This window comes from Cynocephalus volans, chromosome 1, assembly GCF_027409185.1.
Source record: "Cynocephalus volans isolate mCynVol1 chromosome 1, mCynVol1.pri, whole genome shotgun sequence".
NCBI classification, from domain to species: Eukaryota; Metazoa; Chordata; class Mammalia; order Dermoptera; family Cynocephalidae; genus Cynocephalus; species Cynocephalus volans.
This window is the reverse complement of record NC_084460.1, coordinates 295,546,813-295,570,124: the sequence shown is the minus strand read 5'-3', so window position 1 is coordinate 295,570,124 and position 23,312 is coordinate 295,546,813. Positions and strand designations below refer to the sequence as shown.

At 39.8% G+C, this 23,312-nt stretch overlaps 2 protein-coding genes and 1 pseudogene across 2 annotated transcripts in view; all 3 read right to left on the bottom strand.

Moving 5' to 3' along the window:
- The window catches only part of LOC134372958 (UDP-glucuronosyltransferase 1-6), a 253,422-nt gene that overhangs the window by 193,374 nt on the left and 36,736 nt on the right, over nt 1-23,312 (bottom strand). The window lies entirely within an intron of this gene.
- LOC134386165 (UDP-glucuronosyltransferase 1A10-like) lies at nt 5,658-6,563 on the bottom strand. The gene has a single exon (XM_063108221.1). It carries the CDS (start codon nt 6,561-6,563, stop codon nt 5,658-5,660), a length of 906 nt encoding a protein of 301 aa, XP_062964291.1.
- Nucleotides 17,119-22,438, bottom strand: LOC134389730 (UDP-glucuronosyltransferase 1A10-like; annotated as a pseudogene).

The following is a 23,312-nucleotide window of genomic DNA, read 5'->3' as shown; positions in this document are numbered from 1 at the left end:
AATTAATCAGCCGTTTCTAGTCATTTAGATACTCATGTTGAATGTATTTTTTTAACCTGAATCCTCTAGCATTTAGCCACTCTTTAAATAATTAACTATTAACAGAATGCTGCCAATTGTTCCACATGTCTGGTAATCGCCAAGATAACCAGTTACAAAGATAAACACAGGGTTGTGAAAGAGAAAAGAACATTAGAGGTATTGTGGTCATTGACCTAAGCCATGTATTTTATAAAGTGTCTACTAAGAATGATGTGGCATTTTGACGTTTTGTCACCATGACTTACCTAAAATCAAACCTTAGCTCAACCAAGAAATGTTGACATCTCAGCTTGAACGAGCATTACTTGTAGAGACTTCTTTAGGAAAATTAAATGAGCTCCGAGGATCCTTGCTGCCCCCATAACAGCTGGCTGGGGGTCCTCCTGAGCAGATACCACTGATACTTGAAATTTATTCAGATCAGAGATTCTCAGCTTCAGCAACATTGACATTTGGAGCCAGATAGCTCTTTCCTGGGAGTGGGTGGGTGGGTGGATATTTGTCATGCATTGCAGGATTTTTAACAGCAACACCTGCCTATACCTACTAGATGACAGTATCACCCCATCAACAAAATTTCTGAGTTATAAAAAACGACTCTAATTGGTTAGAGCAGAGCATTAAAGCCCCAAGGTCACGCATGTGGAAGGTCCCCATACAGGCTAGTGCCTCAACCAGCTACAGCAGTTGTGGCCTTAGGCAGTTCACTCAACTTCTAGAAGGTTCAGTTTGCTCTACTGAGTGAGAGACCTTCCTGTCTGACGGTCCTCAATCCTATTATTATAGCCTGAAGTCCAACTTCTGCTGCGTTTACATTTTCAGAGATCTCCCATGACCTTGACCTTACCTGCCCCTGCCATAACTTCCTGTGTGCTGCTATTTCACAGAGGGAGAAATGAACACTCAGAAATAAGCTACCACCTGCCCCAGCCACATGGCTGGACTCCAATCCAAGCCTGTAGCCCCTACACCTTTGTTCTTACTCTGCTAATATAATGGGGACCCGGGAAGGATCCCTGGGGCCAGAGAGGGAGGTTTCCTAGACCTAGCTCAGGCTGGGCACAGAGGATCTGCTCATTTCCAGAGCCACAGATGTGGCCGTGACAGGGCTCCAAGGTGTGCATGGCTCTAACAGGGTGAGGAGCACAGGAAGCCCCTGAAGAGGTCACCGAGGGCCGGCCCAGGTATTCCACCAGGATAACACCACACTGTAAGGCTGGGTCTGTGAAAGAGCATCAAACTTGCTCTCCTCGAGGAAGTTCAGGGTGGCTGCATCCTTCGGGAGGCTCTGGAAGTTGATAAAATACATGTCCGCAACAGTCAGCTATTCCTCACTGCTTCAGAATAGCAGTCAGAAATGGTCTCCAGCAAAGTGATGGTTTCCAAAGGAGCCGTAACAGTTCTCCATCTCTTTTTGATCATACAGCACAGGATACACTTATCTTGTATGCTATGGGGATTCTCAGAAAAGCAAATAGATTTCTGGTGCCAACACCACAAATTATTGCCCCCAACATTGAGAAGCTCACTATATCCTTCATACTAAGCCAGTGGCTTCCAACCTGAGGAGCTGCTAGGATCTTGTCACCTACTATGTTTTACAAAATAAATAAAAGTGATTCAGAAGAGTGACACTGTTTTACATTTTTGCAAGTCCCTTCAATGTCTGGCTTCCTAGGTGAGAGCCAAATCTCCTATGCGCTTCTTCCTTCAACTTCATAATATCACACACCATGTAGCCTCTGAAAACACTACTGTACCCTCATGAGAAGACGAGAGTGGAAAAAGCAACTAATGTCTTAGTATGATTATGAACATAGCTGGACCTCACATATAACCAAAAAGTGTCTCAGGGATTCCCTAATGTTCTTGGACACACTATGATTACAGATTAGAAAACTTTTTCTGTAAAGGATGAAATAATAAATATATCAGGTTAGGCTGGCCATTTGATCGCTTTGGTAATGACTCAACTCAACCATTGTAGCAAATGAGCAACCACAGACAACGCTGAGGAACCACCAGCAGCTTGTCACCTACTATGTTTTACAAAATAAATAAAAATGAGTCAGAAGAGTGACACTGTTTTACATTTTTGCAAGTCCCTTCAAAGTCTGGCTTCCTAGGTGAGAGTCAGATCTCCTAAGAGATCTACTAAGTGTCTTAGTATGATTATGAACATAGTGGGACCTCATTTACACCCAAAAGTGTCTCAAAGGTTCCCCCACATTCCTGGACACACTATGAGAACCTCTGTTCTACGTTACAGATTAGTAATCTTTTTCTGTAAAGGATGAAATACTATGTCAGATTAGGGAGGCCATTTGATCTCTGAGCAACCACAGACAACACTGAACAAAAGGGCATATATGTGTTCCAATAAAATTTTATTGGTAAAATCAGGAGCACCGTAGATTGGCCCGAGTGCTACAGTGTTCCAACTGCTGCTCTAGATGATGATAGAAACCAAGATGTCAACTCTGCCCCAGACGTCCACAAGGCTTAGTCCTCCTTTCATTCCAGGTTTGGTCAGTGTCATCTAAAGAGATCTGCCCTGACCAGCACCTTAAGAAATAGCCCAGCCCATTACTCTGAAACCCCTTCCCACCTTATTCATCACCATCCAACCTTCTGTTTATTTATTATGTGTCTTGTCCAACTAATGGGAGCACCCTGAGGGCAGAGACTATGTTGTCTTGTTCTCTGCTGGATCCCCAGTGTCTAGAAGCATGCTTGGCATTTAACAGACCTCAGTGAATGTTTCCAGAATGAATGAACAAGCTGTTGTTTGCTTATGCACTGAATTCTCACACTTCATTTTCATTTTCCTTTCAGCTGGTGGGATTCAGTGAGGAAACAGGGACACTTAAAGCACCATGAGTTCCTTTTTGAGAAGTTGGTCATTAGCTCTATTTACACGTGTATAAGGAAAGTAAATGCCTTCTTTTGTATAGGACTCCACGCTCACAACACAGAACCACACTTCTGTGACCACATGTGCGCAGATTTTCTCCCTCACTGACCAATTCTCCAGCACCAGCTGGGTTCAATCCAATTCTGACACTAACCAGAGTTCGTGCAGACCCCAAAGGTTAAGGTCTCCATCCCACAGACTGTCCACACTTCAGAAAACAATTTCAAGGACTAGCTACGCAGATTACACACACTTCTGGGTGTGGAATCTAGGCTGTCCCAGTGAGAGGAATTTCCTGGAATCACAAGAACAGGCTTGCCCAGAGCTAGTCACGCACATCAGAACCCACTCACGTGAGGCCTGCCAGGCCACACCTTTGGCACTGCACACAACCTGGGGCCCAAGAAATGAGAAGCCGAAGGAAGAGAGGTGAAGGAGCCATTGAAAATGCATAGACTGTTTCTAATAAAATAATAGACTGACATAACACACCATGTGTTTCACCTGAATATAGTGACTGTGCATCTCCCAGGAATCTCACCTTGTATTTGTCAAGACTTTTTAATCACAAGAGACTGAATCTCAGTTAAGGTGGCTTCAATAGCCATGTTATTCAATAATGCTTACAGCTATATGCTCCAATAAAGCAAAGTGAGTGGTATAAACTCTTCAGCAGGGAATTATTTGCAGATGATACTGTACACCTAATAAATCTTACAAACTAATGAGAGAAATCAGTGATATACCTACATAAAAGATAAATGTGTAAAATCTAATTTACTTTAATTTTAATGTATTTTAATTACCAATAACCAGTATAAAATAGAAGTGGAAAAATTGCCCTTCACACAGTAGTTTCAAAAGTAACAACATGCCTGGGAATAAATTTTAATAGCAAAGATAAAATGTTAATATAATGAGCAAAATGTTATTAAAGGACATTAAACAAAATGTGAATAAATAAAAAGGGAAACATATATTTGAATAGCAAGACTTAATAGCAAAAGCATGACAGTCTTTCTAGAATTAACAGGGACATTTAATTTAATATTAACAGAGCCCTAATGACTTGTTTTTATTTTTTGGAACTAGACAAAACAATTTAAATTTTTTCAAAGATAATAAGTTTTAAGAATACCAAGAGAACTTAAAAGAAAACAACATCAGTTATGGCATTTGCCTTCCCAATATTCAAACTTACTACAGAGCTCACGTAATCAAAATGTGGTAGTGGTGCATGAATAGATAGATAAGTCAGTGGGAAAAAATTATGAGATCATAAGCAGATGGAAAGAAATGGTGATATTTAAAATATGATGAAGATGCATTTCCATTCGATGACTGAAGAATGGATTTTTACTAAATGGTGTTGGGACAATGAACTATCCATTGAGGAAAGAATAAATTTAGATCCTTAAACCATATAGATTGAAATTCTCACTGTAAGAAATACTGTCAACATTAGAATTAAAAACACTAAAACATAATATTAAGAATGTGTTCATATATTTCACGTTGGGGAAGACCCAACAAAGTCAAAATAAAGAAACCATTAAAGAAAAAGCTCACAATTTACTCCCCAAAAGTGAAAATCCTATATGGCTGAAGAGGAAGAAGACTCAAGGAAGAAAGAATTCCAGCACGTGTGAAAAACTAACTGTTAATATTCCTAATACTCACGAGGATTATAGCAGTTAGTTATAAAAAGACAAACAGCCCTATAAAAAATGGTTAAAGAATGTGAATATTTACCTCACAAGAAGACATGCAAAAGGCCAGAAATATATGTATTTATGTATTGGCGATTGCATTTTCTCTAGTGAATTACATAGGCTCATATTATCATAGAAAGAAAAGAAAAACTGAAGCAGCTACACAGAATTTTGTTGCCCAGAAAATAAAATTTAAATGCTTCCCAACATCTGAAGCTGAGGAGGGTATAGAAAAACTAAAACTCTCATATACTGATGACCAAACTGTGAGAATCCTCAATATTTTGAAAGCAAATTGTCAAATTTATTAAAATCTAATATGTGCATACCATTTATCCCAGCAACTCTATTCCGAGGGCTCTGGCCATTGAGATAACAGCAAGAATATGGAAATATATGAAAAAGAAGAAGTAACTAAGAATGTAACTACACTCTTGTCATAAAAGCAAAAAATGGAAAAAGCCTGTTTCAATACTTGTTGGTTGAAAAAACAACAGTGCATTCAGCATAAGACTTCTATGCACTTGTTGAGAGAGCAAGTCACATCTGTTGCATGCTGGCCTATGAACACGTCTATAATCAACAGGCAAGAGGAAAATGCAAGGGAAGAATAATATGTCCAGCCAGACACTAGATTTTATTTTCATAAAATAGGTGGGAGATGGTACAACACACACAGAAAATTTCAGAACATTGGAAAATGATAAGAACTTTTCCCTGCAGGGGTAGCACAGGATTACCAAAAAGGAAGATTTCATTTCTTAATGTGTTTTTCAGTATATTTCTAAAAACAGTATTCAAAATGCAGCCTGAAGATGAAATACAGTTATGCCAATGGTATACACATACATGTCAATGAGGGCAGCTTTAGAAAATGTGCCAGCCCACAATCAAATGGATTGGCTCTAAATAATTCATTAAACCAAAAACAAATACCAACTGTGACACCTATAAATGACAAATCTCACCTCAGTAAGGAATCTCTTTGTTCAAGGGCCAAGCCACATTATTCTTCGTGTGCTAAAGAAGGGATAACTCACCTGAGGCAGTGGCTTGCAGGGACTGCAGTTGATGCCACCAACAAAGAAAATGTTGGGCATCACAGGTCTGGGATAGTCCAAAACAAAGTCAGTTCGTAACAACCAAATGGATGTGTGGCTGAAGAGATCAGATGCTGTCACAGGTGTCTGGAGAATTTCAGAGGCAATGTCTGAGGCACTTTTGAAAAGAATGGGGCAAAATAATTGCTCCTCCAAGTGGAAAATGTAGTTCTGTACTCTCTCTTTGAAGGTCATGACATCTGAGAACCCTGAGAAAAGTCTGGGAACATAAGAAAGAGGACTGGGGCTCTGTGCACCTTCTTCAAGATAATTGCAAAATATCCCCCTGGCGAAGACCACAGATGGGAGTGAAAAATATTTGGCAACAATCAAGCCACACATGTCAAACGGATCCAGGAAAACTGCATCAAAAGAACTCTCTTTCAAGTATTCTATTAATTTCCTGTCATTAAACAAACTCCTACAATGTGAATGAAACAATTCCATAAAACTGTAGGCTGAACTCATGAGCACAGAAAATACACTTTGTGCTGGAGTTTTCCATTGATCATTGGCAAAAACCATGAACTTGTGATCCAAATCCTCCAGAGTGTAAGAAGTTGAATACGTCTTTACTGTCCAATTCGACAGTTTTCCCAGGTGCCAACTCACCCCTGGCATGACTATGACCACCTCATGGCCTCTATCCATGAGCTTCTCCACAACCGAACGCATGGTAAACCAGTGGCTCCCATCCATGGGCATCACCAGCAGCTTGCCTGCCTCGGCCAGGCCACCTGTCAGCAGCAGACACACACACAGAGGGAGGGGGCCGGTCACAATTGCAGGAGCCATCACGTACCTGCAGCCCAGAGCAATCGCACTGCTTGGATCCTAAGCCCGTGTGACCCAGCAGGAGGAAGAAGTACAGGCACAAAACCTGCCCAATAAAAGGGCGTGTATTCCCACATTCATAAAAAATATCACTCACTGCCAATGACTTACCCAGAAGAACAATAATGAATGAGCAGCATTTGTTGACATACATACTTGTGCAGTTTCCAGACAAGAGTAGATTGTGACCTTTCCTTGTGGAGAAATCATGCCTGTACTGCAATGTGAGCTTACAGGCAGATTACTAAGCAATGCTTTTGGATTTGAGGACTCAGACAAATAAAAAGGAAAGTAAATTTGACTAAAGCATGTACATCTGGCATTTGTCCCAGGGAAAATTTGGGTTTTATCATCACGCTACCAAAGCTTCCTTGTCCAGAAAGGGATTGGCATCCCAGGTTCCAAGGAAGACTACAAGAACCTCAGCACTGACCTCTCCCCTGGCAGCGGGGTTGCTGTTGACAAGCGTCGCGGCCATGCAAAGGCGTTGAGGCTTGTCTGTTCCATTTCCACGAGGATTCTAGTTTCATGTCCGAATCCTCTGAAATGTTGAAATAAGACTGACAACCCACCTACGTGGAACATTCCAGGGGTTTGAAGACATGTGACTGTCATCTACAGTACTTTAAGTTGCTATCCCTAGACATGTCATTGTGCAGTGGGGAGTCACCTGCCCGATGCTTGCCAGAGCACTCTGCACAGACGCCTCCCTCTCCTCTGTGACTCCACATTCTAAACAGGGGTTCACACCTCTGCTGGGGCTTGTCCCAGTTGGTCTGTGCCCCCCACCACAAATCTGCATATGTGTCCCCACACTCTCCTGAGCTCTCCTTGAGGTCGGGGGATGAGCCTTTTTCGTGTTTTAACTCTCCTTCCACAGTACCCACACTATGCCTTACACACAGAAAGTACAAGAAGAATGTTTGTGGCATTGGACTGAATTACATTATGCAGGGTTTCTAGATTCCTTCATGGGCAAGCCCAATGGTAAAGGTCAGCTCACAGTCTGAGGAGCATTCACTGAAGGATTCCACAGTCAACCTAGAGGCATAATCCCTGTTAGGAGCATAAATGAGATGGCTCCCTCCAGAACACCTTATTGATAGATACATCTTTAGTCGCCATTTATCTTGGTGGCTGGGGCACATTCAGAAGGTTTTCTTTGAAATCTCAAAATGGCAGTGAGTGATCCACCTGCCCCAGAGGCTTCCTTCAAGTAGAAATAAATGAAATGGAAACTAGAAAAACAGGAGAGAAAATCAATGAAACCAAAACCTGGTTCTTGAAGATCAATTAAGTTGATAAAGTTCTAGCCAAACTGATCAGGAAAAAGAAAGAAAGAAAGAAAGAAATCACCAATATCAGTAATGGGAGAGGTAATATCCCTTTGGATTCTGCTAATATAAAAGTGACAATATCACAAACAAGTTTGTGTGAACAGATTCTGCAACATAGATGAAGTGGACAAATTCCTTAAAAGACATGAACTACCAGGGTTTACACAAGAACAAATAAACAACCTGAATAGAAATAAACTATATCTTTTACAGTAAACTAAATTTGTAATTAAAACTTTCTTGCATATAAAACATCAAGCCCAAATGACTTTACTGATGAACTCTACCAAACATTAATATAAGAAATACTACCAATTCCCCACAATGTATGCCAGGAAATGGAAGGGAAGATCCTAATATATTCCAGGAGAGCAGTATTACTACAACACAAAACCAGTGAAAGACATGACAGGAACGCAAAACTGCAGGTCCTCATGACCATACATGAAAAAATTTTAAACCAAATTTTAGCAAATCAAATCAATTAATATTTAAAAACGTGAGCAGATTATACATGATAACCAAGTGGAGTTTATCTCAGAAAAGCAAGGCTGGCTTAACATTACAATATCCATCCAGATTGCATAGCTATGGTCTTAGCAGCATTATTCCCAATAGCCAAGATGCAAAAGCAGCCCAAGTTGTCCACTGACAGGTGCGTGGATAAGCAAAATGTGGGAAATATGTACAAAGAGATATTATTCAGCCTTAAAAGCAAAGGAAATTCTGACACTTGCTATAACAGAGATGAACTGTGAGGATACTATACTGGATGAAATTGGTCAATCACAGAAAGACAATACTGGAGAATTCCACTTATATGAGGCATCTAAAATACTCAAATTCGTAAAAATCAAAGAATGGAATGGCAGGGCCAGGAACAGGGAGGAGGAGGCAACGGGGAATTACTGGTTCATGGATACAGATTTTCTGATGGGAAGATGAAAAGTTTTGGATGTGCATGGTAGTGATTGTTACAAAGCAGTGTGAATGACCTGATCCTTAACTGTACACTTACAAATGCTTAAGATGGTTCTCACTGATGGACAAAGTACAATAATGGTTACCAGAAGCTGGGAAGGGAAGGAGGGCGGGGGTTGGGTTCAGGGAGAAGAGATAGATCAATGGCACAAAGTGACATGTAGATGGCAAGCAGCAGCTCTGGTGCTCTCAGCTGACTAGAGCTGATACTATTGTATTCTATATTCCTAAATAGCTAGAAAAGAGAATCTTGACTGGAATCATCACAAAGAAGAAAAATATATGTTTAAGAACTGAGTAAGCTATCTACCCCTAAGTGAACCCTAAGTGAACCACTGCACATGATATGCATGTATTGAAACAATACAAGGTAGCCCACAAGTATGTACAAATAAAAGAAATCAAAACAAAAAATGATTAAGTTGGCAAATTTTATGTTATGTGAGTTTTACTTCAATTAAAATTTTAAATATCATCAAAAATAAACACAGAAATAAGTCAAAGTAGTACAACATAAAAATAAATAGAAAAAGTACAACAATGAAATCATCCCAATAGGAACAGAAAAAATATTTGACAAAATCCAAAATTTAGTCCTGATAAAAATTCTCAGCAAACTAAGAAAAGATGGGAAATTTCTCAACTGAATAAAGAGCATCTATGAAAAACCCACAGCTAACACTATGTTCAATGCTAAATGACTGAATGCTTTACTCCTCAGATTTGAGCCAAGTCAAGGATGGCTGCTCTCACCAGTTCTACTTGACACGGTTCTAGAGGTTCTATCCAGTGCAATCAGACAAGAAAAAGAAATAAAAAGCATCCAGATCCAAAAGAAAAGGTAATACTGTCTCATTTACAGACAACATGTTTCCCTAGGTAGAAATTCCAACAGAATCTACAAAAATCCCCTCAACAAAGGGTAAATTTAGGATGGTGCCAAGATACAAAATAGATACTTAGAAATTGAAAACTACAAACTATTCATGAGAGATATTTTTTCAAAAGACCTAAATAAATAAAAGATGTATCTATTTCATGAATTGCATAACCCAATAAAAGGGATAAATCTGACAAAAGATGTGAAAGACTGTACACTGAAAACTAGAAAACATTGAAGAGATTTCTAAACTAAATAAATAAAAAGATACATAATTTTTATAAATTGGATAACACAACATTTTTGAGATATTAGTTACCCCAAATAGATCTATGAATTCAATACACTCCCAACAAAACTCTCAGCAGACTTTTTGGTTGAAATTGGCAAATGGATTCTAAAGTCATATGGACCTATTCAAGACCTAGAAAAACCAAAACAACTTTGAAAAATTAAAGCTGGAGGGCTAATATTACCTCTTCCCAACACATCACAAAGCTGTACTAATCAAATATTTCAATAATAGATCAATGGCATAAAATACAAAGTCCAGAAATAAAAGCACAGATATATTGACAACAGGTTTTTTTTCTTTTTTTAAGTTTATTTACTTTTTTTTAACTGACAAATAAAAATTGTATGTATTTATACTGTTTTGATACACGTATACATTTGGAATGTCCAAATCAAGCTAATTAATGTATTGATTACCTCACATAGTTATCCATTTTGTGGTAAGCACATTTAAAATCTGCTTTCTTAACAATTTTTAAATATACAACTTTCAACAATACAATGTTATTAACCATATATAGTCTACCCTGTTGTACAACAGATCTCCTGAATTTATTCCTCCTGTCTAACTGAAACTTTGTATCCATTGACCAACATCTCCCCAGTCCTCTCCCTACCAACCCCACCCCTGGTAACTACCATTCTACTCTCTGCTTCTGTGAGTTCTACTTTTAAAAATTCCGCATGTAAGTGAGATCACGCTGTATTTGTCTTTTGTGCCTGGCTTATTTCGTTTAGCATAATGTCCTCCAGGTTCATCCACAGTGTCACAAATGACAGGATATCCTTCTTTTTTAACTCTGAATAGGATTCCATTACGTATATATACCACATTTTGTTTATCCATTCATTTGTTGATGGACACAGGTTGATTTCGTATCTTGGCTATGGGGAATACTGTTGCAATAAACATGGGAGTGCAGATAGCTGTTGCAGAATACTGTTGCAATAAACATGGGAGTGTCACATGTTGCTGGTGGGACTGCACAGTGGTACAGCCACTTGGGGATACTGTTCTTAAACAGAGAAAGATACATCTATCATATAACCCAGCTATTCCATTCCTACGAATTTACCCATGAGAAAGGAAAGCATACTTCCTGTATTGGTTATATTTTTAGATATTTCTCCAACACAATATTTCTTCAACACAATATTTCACTTCCTTTGAATACATATCCAGCAGTGGCATTGCTGGACCATATGGAAGTTCTGTTTTTAATTTTTTGAGAGACCACCATACTGTTTTCCATAATGGCTGTACTAATTTACATTCACATCAACAGTGGGCTAGGGCTCCCTTTTCTCCACATCCTCGCCAACACTTGTCTCTTGTCTTTATAGTAACAGCCATCCTAACCGGTATGAGGCAATATCTCATTATGGCTTTAATTTGTACTTTTTTTTTTCTTCCAAATTTTATTTTATTTTGTTTATATACAATGTGGTTGATTATTGTGGCCCATTAGCGAAACCTCCCTCCTCCTCCCTCTCCCCCGCTCCCTCCCAACAATGTCCTTTATGTCCGCTTGTCGTATCAACTTCAAGGAATTGTAATTCTTCTGTCTTCTTCCCTCCCCACTGCCCCGTTTTTTGTATGTGTGTGTGTGTGTGTATTTATTTATTTATTTTTAGCTCCCACAAATAAGTGAGAACATGTGGTATTTCTCTTTCCGTGCCTGACTTGTTTCACTTAATATAATTCTCTCTACGTCCATCCATGTCGTTGCAGACAACAGATTTTTTTTAAAGGTGCTGAGGTAATTCAGTGGAGAAAAGGACAGTGTTTTCAACAATTGGATGTCCTTAAGCAAGAAAGCAAGAAACACATTACCTTTGTGGTCTTCCTCCCAAAAACCTATCATCCCAGTCTAACCAAGATATAAAATCATCAGACAAACCCCAACTGAAGAACATTCTACAGAATGCCAGAACAGCCTTCCTCAAAACCAACAAGGTCATCAAAAGCAGGAAAGTCTGAGAAACTGTCACTGTCCAGAGGAGCCTAAGGAGACATGATGACTAAATGTAATGTGGTATCCTGGATGGGATTCTGGAAAAGGGAAAGAATATTCAGTAAAAACTAATGAAATCTGAGTAAAATACAGAATTAGTTCATCATTCTCTATCATTATTGTGATGTGTGCCAGAGTAATATAAGATCGGATGTTGGGGCTGTGGTAAAGTGATGCCTTGTACACTTGCCAACTCGAAGTACCAGGAGGCAAAAGGGACAGGAGAGAGGGAAGACGCTCAACCACGGCCATTATGAGAGTTTCTGCAGAAAAGCAAGGCGTGGCCTTGTGATAAGTGTGAAGGTCAGTAAGTGTGCCATAGTTTATAAGATTAAAGAACTGGGGAAACTGGGGGCAGGGTAAATGGGAAATCTCAGTACTGTTTTGTGCATCCTTGCTGCAAATCTTAATCTATTCTAAAATAAGAAATTATTTTTAAAAAATCAATCTACTGGGAGAAAATATTTGCACAGCATTTATCTGTTAAAGGACTTGCATCAAGAACATATAAAGAACTTCCAAAACACCATAATGAGAAAACAAAAAAACAATATTTGAAATGGGCAAAGATTTGAACACGCATTCGCCAAAGATATACAGATGGCAAACAGGCACATGTAAAGACACTCAACATCACTAGTGGCCAAAGGAATCAAATGAACACCGCAACTTAAATTACACACCCTTTAGAATCGCTAAAGTGAAAAAGACTGATAATTACAAGTGTTCATGAGTATGTGGAAGACCTGGACCCGTCACATGTTGCTGGTGGGACTGTACAGTGGAACAACCACTTGCGGATACTGATCTTAAACAGAGAAAGATACATCTATCATATAACCCAGCTATTCCATTCCTACGAATTTACCCATGAGAAAAGAAAGCATACTTCCTGTATTGTTTATATTTTTAGATATTTCTCCAAAGAACATATACAAGTATCACTGACAAGAATCACATGAAAACATGCTGAACATTAACAGTCATTAGGGAAATGGAAATGAAAACAATGAGATGGCAGTTCATACCAACTAACATGGTTATAAAATTTTTTTTAATGAAAAATAGCAAGTGCTGGCATAGATGTGGACACACTGGAACCCTCATACCTCTAGTAGGAATGTGAAATGGTGCAGCCACTGTGAAAAACAGTTCATTGGTTCCTCAACAATTTAAACAGAGTAATACCATATTATCCAAAAATTACACTCCTGGGTATATACTTCAAAGAAGTGAAAATGTCTTCAAACAAAACCGTGTACACAAATGCCCATAGCAACACTATTGACAACAGCCAAAACATAGCAACCCAAATGTCCAACTGAAGAATGATAAACAAAACGTTGTATGTTCAGGCAATGGAATATTATTCAACCATAAAAAGAAATGAAGTTCTGATACATGCTAAAATGAGGGCGAACCTCGAAAACATGTTACATGAAGAAGGCAGACACAAAAAGCCATGTAACATATGATTTTCATTACATGAAATATCCAGAATAGGCAAATCCATAGAGACAGAGAGCAGGTAGGGGTTGCCCAGGTCAGGGGAAGGGACCATGAGAAATGACTGCTTTCAAGGCATGTGAGTTTTTATGGGGGTGATGAATGTTCTAGAACAAGAGAGTGGTGATAGTACACAACGTTGGGAGGTACTAATGCCACTGAATTGCAGGCTTTAAAATGGCAACTCTTTATTTTATGTGTATTTTACCACAATAAAAAGAAATGGTGCAGCCACTCTGAAACACAGTCTGGCCGTTCCTCAAATGATTAACTGTACAGTTACCGCACAGCCCAGCAATTCCACACCTAGGTGTATACCCAAGAGAAGTAAGAACAAATGTCCACACAACTTGCACACGAGTGTTCACAGCAGCTTTATTCATAATAACCAAGAAGTGCAAACAAAACTGTCCATCAGCTAATGAGTAGATGAATAAAGTGTCATTTATCCACAGAACGGAATATTATCAGCTATAAAAAGTTATGCTGTAACACAAATCAACCCTGAAAATCTTATGTGAAGAGAAAAGAATGAGCCACATTTTGTGTGATCCCATTGCTATGAAATATCCAGAACAGGTTAGTCCATAGAGACAGTATATAGATCAATGGTGGCAGCGGTAGGGGCACGAAAAAATGAAGAGTGATAACAGGAATGGGTATATCTGGGCTATGAATGAAAATGTTCCAAAGTTGACTGCGGTAACGGTTGTACAAATCAGTGAATACAATAACCATGGAAATGAGTGAACGTATTGCTAGGTGAATTATACCTCAATAAAGTCTTCAAAAAAAACAAACAAACCCCGCATTTGATAACACCAATAGTCAGGGTTCAAACCCTGTACTGTCCACAAGACTAACCCCCATCCACCAAAAAAAAAAAAAAAAAAAAAAAAAACCAATATCTAATCTCATTCTCCTGGAGTTGCCTAAATTATTAATCAGCCACGTTTCGAGTCTTTGGGATACTCACGCTGAATATATTATTTTAACCTAACTCATCCAGCATTTACCCACTTTCTAGGTAACTAACTATTAACAAAAGGCTGACAAAGGTTCCACATGTCTGGTAATCTCCAAGATAACTAGTCATAAAGATAAACACAGGGTTGTGAAAGAGAAAAGAACAGTAGAGGCTTTGTGGTCATTGTCCTAAGCCATGTATTTTTAAGTGTCTATTAAGAATGACTTGGCATTTTGAGGTTTCGTCTCCATGACTTACCTAGAATCAAACCTCAGTTCAATCAAAAAATGTTGAGATTTCACCTTGAATGAGCATAGCTTGTAGAGAACCCTGTAGGGGAACGGCTGAGAGGATCCTTGCCGGCCCTCATAACAGCTGGCAGGGGGTCTTGCTGGGTAGATGTCACTGAAACTCACTTGGCACCTATTCACATTAGAGATTCTCAACTTCAGCACAACTGACATCTGGGGCCAGATAGTTCTTTCTTTGGAATGGGTGGGTGTGTGGATATTTCTTAAGCATTGCGGGATTTTTAACAGCATCCTTGGCCTCTACATATTAGATGACAGGATCAACCCATCACCAAACTTTAGCGTCAGCAAAAATATCTCCAGATGTTTACCCCTGGGACAAAATCATACCCATCTGAAAACTAGTATGTAGATTCTGGAACACAAGAGAAGGAAACTTGGGGAAAAAAAACTAGTCCTGTGGAACTGAGATCAAGTTTTCTGGGAAAATGCTCCCCCAGGAATGATACAAGAAATCCACGTTGTTCTTATCACCTTGCAGAGAGACAGTCTCAGCCCTGTTGATCCACGGTCCAAGGAAGAGAGGCGTAGGGCCATAGTCTCCCCTGATAGTCCACTAAGCACTGTCACACGCTGTCCATTTCCCGTTTGACCGCAAAAACACTCCAATGGCCCTGCTCATAACAAAATATGAAGCTAAATTATCTTATAAATTTGAGGTATTTTGACACGTGAGCCCACAAAAAGAAAAGAGGTTAGCCACGGGATGGAGGGAGCTGAACTATTAGAAAGAAAGACAACGTAGAGAGTGTCTCAGCACCTGGCCTGGATTCGAGCCCCTATGGCAGAGGAGAAGGGCCTCAACAGAAAGGCTCTTTTCTCATACAAGACTGTGTGAGACTCTGGGGAAGAAGTGAGGACCCCAGCGGCACACAAAAGGGTGTAGAGGCACCTGCGGGGATCTGGCACATGCGGAACCATTGGGGACAGATGACGAGGCGCACAGGGGTGATGAGAAGGCCCTGACAGGGCTGGGCTATGTGGTTCTAGAACATCTGGGGCTGCCTCATGGCCCAGCCTCTGCGGTTCTCACAGCAGAAATACCAGCCAGGTGTTCAAAGGGCTTCTCTGTGGCCAGCAGAAGCTAGGGAGGGTTCCTTCCAGGAACAGTCCATCTGGAGAAGAATGGCTTAAGCAAGCATGCAGAGATAGAAGCATGAGCTGCTACAAACCTCACGTCTTTCTTCTAGACTCCTGGTGTGTTGACAACCTTGGTCTGAGCCCTTCCTAGTAGATCCTTGCTCTGAACATCTTGTGGCTTGTCTGCAGGTCCTGTTCTCATCCCAGCAGACCCACAGAGACATGGGATGGAGAGAGTAGATCAGGGAAAGAAACTAACACCACTACACATAAGATAACAGAATGACAACTCTCAGTATAAGGTGGTATTAGCAAACATTCTCTTCCTCCTTGTGACTTTGACTATACTGTTTTGAGAATGATCTGTGTGTGTGTGTGTGTGTGTGTGTGTGTGTGTGCATGTGTGTGTTTCTGCACTGGACACTAGGAAGAGCAATCTGGAAAATCTGCCACCCTGATGGTACCTAAAGGGCAGCTCTCCTGGAGCCCAGGCCTGCCCTGACTGGTGCTGTGGGACTCAGGGTGTCCTTAGGAGTCACCATTCACCTGAGTGTCTAGGCAAAGGCCACTTTTTCTCACGGATTACAGCAGACCAGATGACTCAGGCTTGGGACAGACACAAGGGGGTGAAGGGGGGAGATCCTGGGATGAAACCAATCTCTGCAGATAAGGAGCAGATTTCCCAAAAACTGAGTGGAGCATTTTGAGCAGAGGGGAGAGCTACAGTGGGCAATGGGGGTGATGTCACACGCAAAGCAGCGGGCTGTCTGGAAAGTTGACCCTGTAGAGGGGCTGACTTCTTGGGTGCTCACTATCCAGAACCTTCAGCCATCCACAACCCAGAAGCAGTAGGGTTAGGACCTATGAGATTTCAAAAGACCTGCAAAATGTTTCATACATCAAAATGGAAACTTGCTGAATCGAGCATACTAATATGTATAGGTAAAATTAATAAATATTTTCTTAAACCGCTATAAAAACACATCACCATGTCAATTAATCCACGACGCTCAGCTCATCACGTTACCTAGACAGCATGTGTGATGTGGGATATGGGGTTAATGTACTCCATTTGATGGGCTGTCGGGTGGAGGCTGCAGAAGTCAGTGTACTCTGACACGGGGCAGGTCCAATACGTTCCTGAATCACCCATAGTTGGAACAGGACAGTGCAGGGAAGTATGGCTTGCCCTGCCGGATATCTGCAGTGGCCTGTGTCTCTGACTTCCCATGGGGGAAGTGCAGCGACATGGGTGGTGGTCCCAAGAGCTGAAGGCAGTGGGGAGGGGCACTGGGCACTAAATAAGCCAGAAGAAAGGGACTTCTCATCAGAAGAGACATAAACTGGGACTTCCACATGCCCTTGTTCATTAGACTAAAGAGATCCTGCGACACGGTGGGAAGGGGAAGAACACGTGTGTTCCAAACATGAAGGAATTCATGACATTTGTCTTCATACTTGCTCCTGCCACGTGCTCTGCTTCACACTCTGCTCCCCCAGCTACTCCTCACCCGGCAAGGCCCCTTTATCAGTTCTATTCACGCCCTTTACTTTTGTTTCAAAGTGTGTTTCACAGCTTGTAACTGATCAAGGTCCGCCTTCCATTAGACATCCAGCTTCCAGCAGGCAAAGCCATGTCTACTGATATGAACATGACCCCGGCACTCAGGCAGGCACACAGAGCCTCTCAGTAGATGTTTGTTATCTGAAGGACCTTTAATCGTGAGTAATGAAATAAGAGCCCACTGCACATCGTTCTGCACCACCACCAAGCCCACTCACGTCTGCTGAGGGATTAGAGACCAGCTGGACATAGTAATCAATTCTCCTGGAACTCTCCAAAAGTTGAAACGGACTGATTTTTTTTTTCCATTTAAACTCTTTCAATGTTTTCCTAAATTATGATCGGCCATACCTGTGAAAGTATTTAATTTCATCCCTAATACAATTCGCCTTGATAGATGCAAGGAAGTTTTGACACAGGAGGCCCTAAGGAAAGTCCTGTAAGTAGGGCCTGAGACACTGCACACAAACACACACTCTATCATCAAGCAATGTTTTCTTCTCATCAGACCGATGAGATTCAGATTACGACTCCCGTTCTCCAAAAAGGTACAACAAACGGTATGTTCTTCCAGGAGATACCCTGCCCATCTGAAACAAGAAAGGAGGAACATACAATGTCCATAAATATTCTGGTAAAAATTTAATTTTGTGATTCTGCTGTATCCAACGCTCTTTGTCAAAGGGCCTTCTATGGGATCTGAATTCTTCTTTCACAATTTTGCTTACTTTGCATTTACATTTACAAATATATACATAAATATACAATTTTTCATATATATAATAATTTTCATGCATATATATTCTTGAATAGATATGAGTATAAAAGCATATATGTCATATATTTTTATATATATACATATAATGGAACATCCATAAACGTACATGTTTCAATAAGTTTCAAATTTTATAGATATAGACATATGAAAAGTGATATAACATCACATATAGCTTTCTACATCTCTAAACTTCTCTGAGTAACCCACTAAGCCACACTGAAGTCAATGTCAGTTTGGGAAGTTGCAGGGCCCCTCCCGTGCGTAGAGGGTGAGGGTGTTGATGACGCCTGGGTGGTCCTTGGCTCTGTAATTGACAGAGGATAAAGGAGAGAGAAGTCCTTTGACCAGGCTCAGCCTCTTAGAGTACTGCAACTTGCATCTCCTTGGCTGGTCTTGCCAAGAGCAGAATGCCATGCCTAATTTTGACAGGCATGAAACTGTAGTCTCTCTGTTTTCTACAAAGAGCACCATTTCACTTTTTCAAGTGGTTGAAAATTCATTCTTTCAGCAAACATCTGCCAGTATGTGGGAGAATATGATTCTGTTACTCTCTCGGTTTCTTTTTTTCTGGTATAACAGAATATTACAGGCTAGGTAACTTAAAAACAACAGATTATTTGTCTCACTGTTCTGGAGGCTGAGAGGTCCAAGATCAAGGGTCTGCATCTTGCAAAGCCCTTCTTGTGTGTCATACCATGGAGCAAGTCAGAAGGGCAAGAGACTACACGTGCAAGACAGCAAGAAGGGTATGAACTCGCCTTTATCACAAGCCAACTCTCATGCTAATAAACCTTCTTCTGTGATAATGATGTTAGTACATGCCCTCATGACCTAACCACTCTTATTAGGCCCCAACTCCCAACACGAATGCACAGGGGATTATGTTTCCAACACATTTAAATCCTAGCACTTACAAAGTCTACTGAATCTTGTAAGAAGCCAGAACAATAGGTTAAAATGCATAGTCTGTTTCTAATAAAATACTACACTGAGATATGACAATGGGTGTTTCACCTGAATTTAGTGACTGTGCATTTGCCAAGAATCTTAATTTGTATTTCTCAAGACTTTTTCAATGTCTGAATCTCAGTTAAGCAGGCTATAACAAGCATGTTATTCAACAATGTTTTGAAGGCACATGCCAAAATAAAACAAAATAAATGGTATATAAATTGGTGCAGGCAATTATTTGCAGATGATGCTGTACAACTTACAAATCTTACAAGCTAATGAGAGAAATTAGTGAAAAGGCTATATATGACATAAAAGTACAAAAATTTATTTACTTTAATTAATTTCATTTAATTGAATTTAAATGTACTTCAATGACACATCACCAATTCCAAATAGAAATGGGAAAATTCCACTGTGCAGAATAGTTTCAAAAACAATAAAGTGACTAGGAATAAATTATAATAAGAAAGATAAAACACATAAAGTGCAAGATTTTATTGATGGACAGAAGAAAAGATATGAATAAAAAGGGAAACAAATTCCTGAATAGGAAGACTTTACAGCAAAACCATGCCCATCTTTCTAGAATTCATAAAAACATTTAATGTAATATTTTAAAAGCTCCAGTGGCTTCTTTTTATTTTTTGCAACTTGACAAAACAATTTTAAATTTTATCAAACAGATTAGATGGAACAAGCATGAAGAATATTTACAAAACAGAACAGAGACAATGGGCTTTGTCCTCTCAGACATTCAAATTTATTAGAATGCTAATATTATCACAATATCCTACTGCTACATGGATAGATAGATAAGTCAGTGGGATAAAACTGAGAGTTCGTAAGCAGATGCAAATAAATATAGAAATTTAAAATATGATGAAGATGCATTGCAATACAATGGGTAAAGAATGGATTTTTTTATTAAATGGTGTCAGGACAATGAAATATCCATTGAGAAAAAAAGTAAATTTAGATCCTTACACTGTATAGATGGAACTTCTCATTGTAAAAGCAAAATACTGTCAACATTAAAAGAATTAAAAACATTAAAGCATAATATGGAGAAAATGTTTTTATACTTCAGGCTTGGGAAGACATAAAGAAGCTGAAACCCAGAAACCGTTAAAGAAAAAGATCACCAGCTTGACTACCGAAAACTGAAAATCCTGTGTGACGAGAGATGAAGAACAGCCTAGGAAGAGAGATTTGCAGCACATGTAAGGAAGTAACTGTTAGTATTCCGAGTACTCAAGAGGATTATACCAATCAGTTATAAAAAGACAAATAGCCCTATCAAAAATGGTTAAAGAAATTTAGTAAATATGTAATTCACAAAGAGGACATGCAAAAGGCAAAAAAAAGGTATACTGATATATATTTCTCTTTTGTGAATTACGTATGCCTGTATTTTCATAGATATAAAATAGAAAGTAAAACCTGAAGCATCTACATGGAATTTTTTGCCAAGAAAACTTTAAAGTTTGACAACATCTAGAGATAGAAAGTGTATAGAAAAAACAGAACTCATGTATTCTTGTCCAATATTTTGAAAGCACCTGTCAAGTTTATTAAAATGTAATATGTGCATATCATTTAACCAAACAACCCTACTCCTAGGACTCTGGCCTACTGAGATAAGAGCAAGAATATGGAAAGGCATGAATTTAAAGAAAGTACAAACGTTAGTACACTCTTGTTCATAAAAGCAAAAAGTGGAAAAAGCCTAAATATATATCAATACCTGTTGGTTGAAAAAACAACGGTGCATTCAAAGTAAAGACATTTATGCAATTGTTAAAACTGTGAGTCACATCTGTTGCGTGCTGGTCTATGAACGCATCTATGATTAACTGGCAAGAGATTAAAATGCAAGGGGAAGAACAATATGTCCAGCCATACCCTAGATTTTATTTTCATCAAATAGGTGGGAGAAGTTACAATAGACAAAGAAAATTGAAGAACACTGGAAAATGCTAAGAGTATTTTCCTGAAGGGGTAGCACAAGATCAGCGAAAAGGAAGACTTCATTTCTTAATATGTTTTTTCAGTATTTTTCCAAAAAAGGTATTAAAAACTGCAGCCTGAATATCATATACCCTTATATCAACTGCATACACATACACGTATCGAGGGCACCCCTAGAAAATGTGCTAGACCGCAATTATATGAATTAGCACTAAATAATTCATTAAACCACAAGGAATTCCAAATGCGACACCTATCAATCACAAATAACACTTCAGTAAGAAATCTTTTTATTTGATGTCCAAGCCAGATTATTCTTCCTGTGCCAAAGGAGGGATAACTCACCTGAGGCAGTGGCTTGCAGGGACTGCAGTTGATGCCACCAATAAAGAACATGTTGGGCATCACAGGTCTGGGATATTCCAAAACAAAGTCAGTTCGGAACAACTAAATGGATGTATGGCTAAAGAGACCAGATGCTGTCACAGGTGTTTAGAGAATTTCAGAGGCAGAATCTAAGGCACTTTGCAAAAATATGGAGCAAAATAATTGCTCCACCAAGTGGAAAATGTGGTTCCATACTCTCTCCTTGAAGGTCATGACATCTGAGAACCCTGAGAAACCTCTTGGAACGTCAATAAGAGGACCGGGACTCTGCATACCTTCTTCAAGATGATGGCAAAATATTCCAATGGCAAAGACCACAGACAGGAGTGAAAAATGTTTGGCAACAATCAAGCCACAAATGTCAAATGGATAAAGGAGCAATGCATCAAAAGAACTCACTTATGAGTATTCGACTAATTTCCTATCGTTAAATAAGCTCCTACAATGTGAAAACAAAAGTTCAAAAATACTCTTGTGTGAGCTCATTAATATAAAAAATAAAATTTCTCCTTGAGTTTTCCATTCATTGTTGGCGAAGACCATAAACTCGTTGCCCAAATCTTCCAGAGTGTAAGAGTTTGAATAAGTCTTTTCTGTACAGTTCAGTCATCTTTCCCAGGTGCCAACTCACTGCTGCTGTGAATAAGAACAACTCGTGCTCTCTGTGCATGAGTTTCTACACAATCAAACTCATGGTAAACCAGCAGCTCCCCTCCAGGGGTACCACCAGCAGCTTGCCTTCCTTGGCCAGGCCACTGGTCAGCACCAGACGTACACACACAGGAAGGGGGCTGGTCACAATTGCAGGAGCCATCGTGTAACTGCAGCACAGAGCAATCCCATTGCTTGGATCCTAAGCCCGTGTGATCCAGCAGGAGGAAGAAGTACAGGCACAAAACCAGCCCCACGAGAGGCCATGTATTCACACATGAATAGAAAATTACACTCACTGCCAATGATCTACTCAGAAGAACAATAGTAATGATAACTGAGAAGCACTTGCTGAGATACCTACTTGTGTGGTTTCCAGACAAGAGTAGGTTGTGACCTTGCCTTGTGGAAAGATCATGCGTGTACTGCAATGTGAGATTACAGGCACTATCATTAAGCAACAATTCTGCATTAGAGGAATCAAAGAAATGAAAAGGAAAATAAATTAAATAAGCCTTGTATTTTGGGAATTTGTCTCAGGAAATATTTGAGTTTTATCGTCAGTCTACCAAAGCCTCCTTTTCCAGAAAGGGACTGGCATTGCAGGTTCCAAGGACACATTGCAAGGCTCTTAACTCTCACCTCTTCCCTGGCAGTGGGGTTGCTGTCAACAAGGGTCTCTGCCATGCCCAGGCATTGCTGCTTGTCTGTTACAATGCCAGAGGATTCTCCTATCATGTTTGAACCCTCTGAGACCTCTGCAAAGCTAAAATAAAATTAACAACCCACCTACACGGACCATTCCTGGGGTTTGTTGACAAATCCCGGCTCAGTCCACCACTGCAGGTGAGGCTGAATCTTCCCTTGGGGAGGAAGTTACCCCCACTAGAGATCCACCTTGACAGGACAGTTGGAAGATATGTGCATGCCAAGATGCACCCAGGGCTCACCAGCAGCACACTCTGCAGGGAGCACTTGGCTTTAACCCTTTCATGTAGGTTGGCTCCAGAATCCTAGTTCTCTTACTTCCCCCCCAA

Excerpts from the sequence above, each read along its gene's own strand:
- LOC134386165 (XM_063108221.1), bottom strand. The coding sequence starts at position 6,563 with ATGGCTCCTGCAATTGTGACCGGCCCCCTCCCTCTGTGTGTGTGTCTG.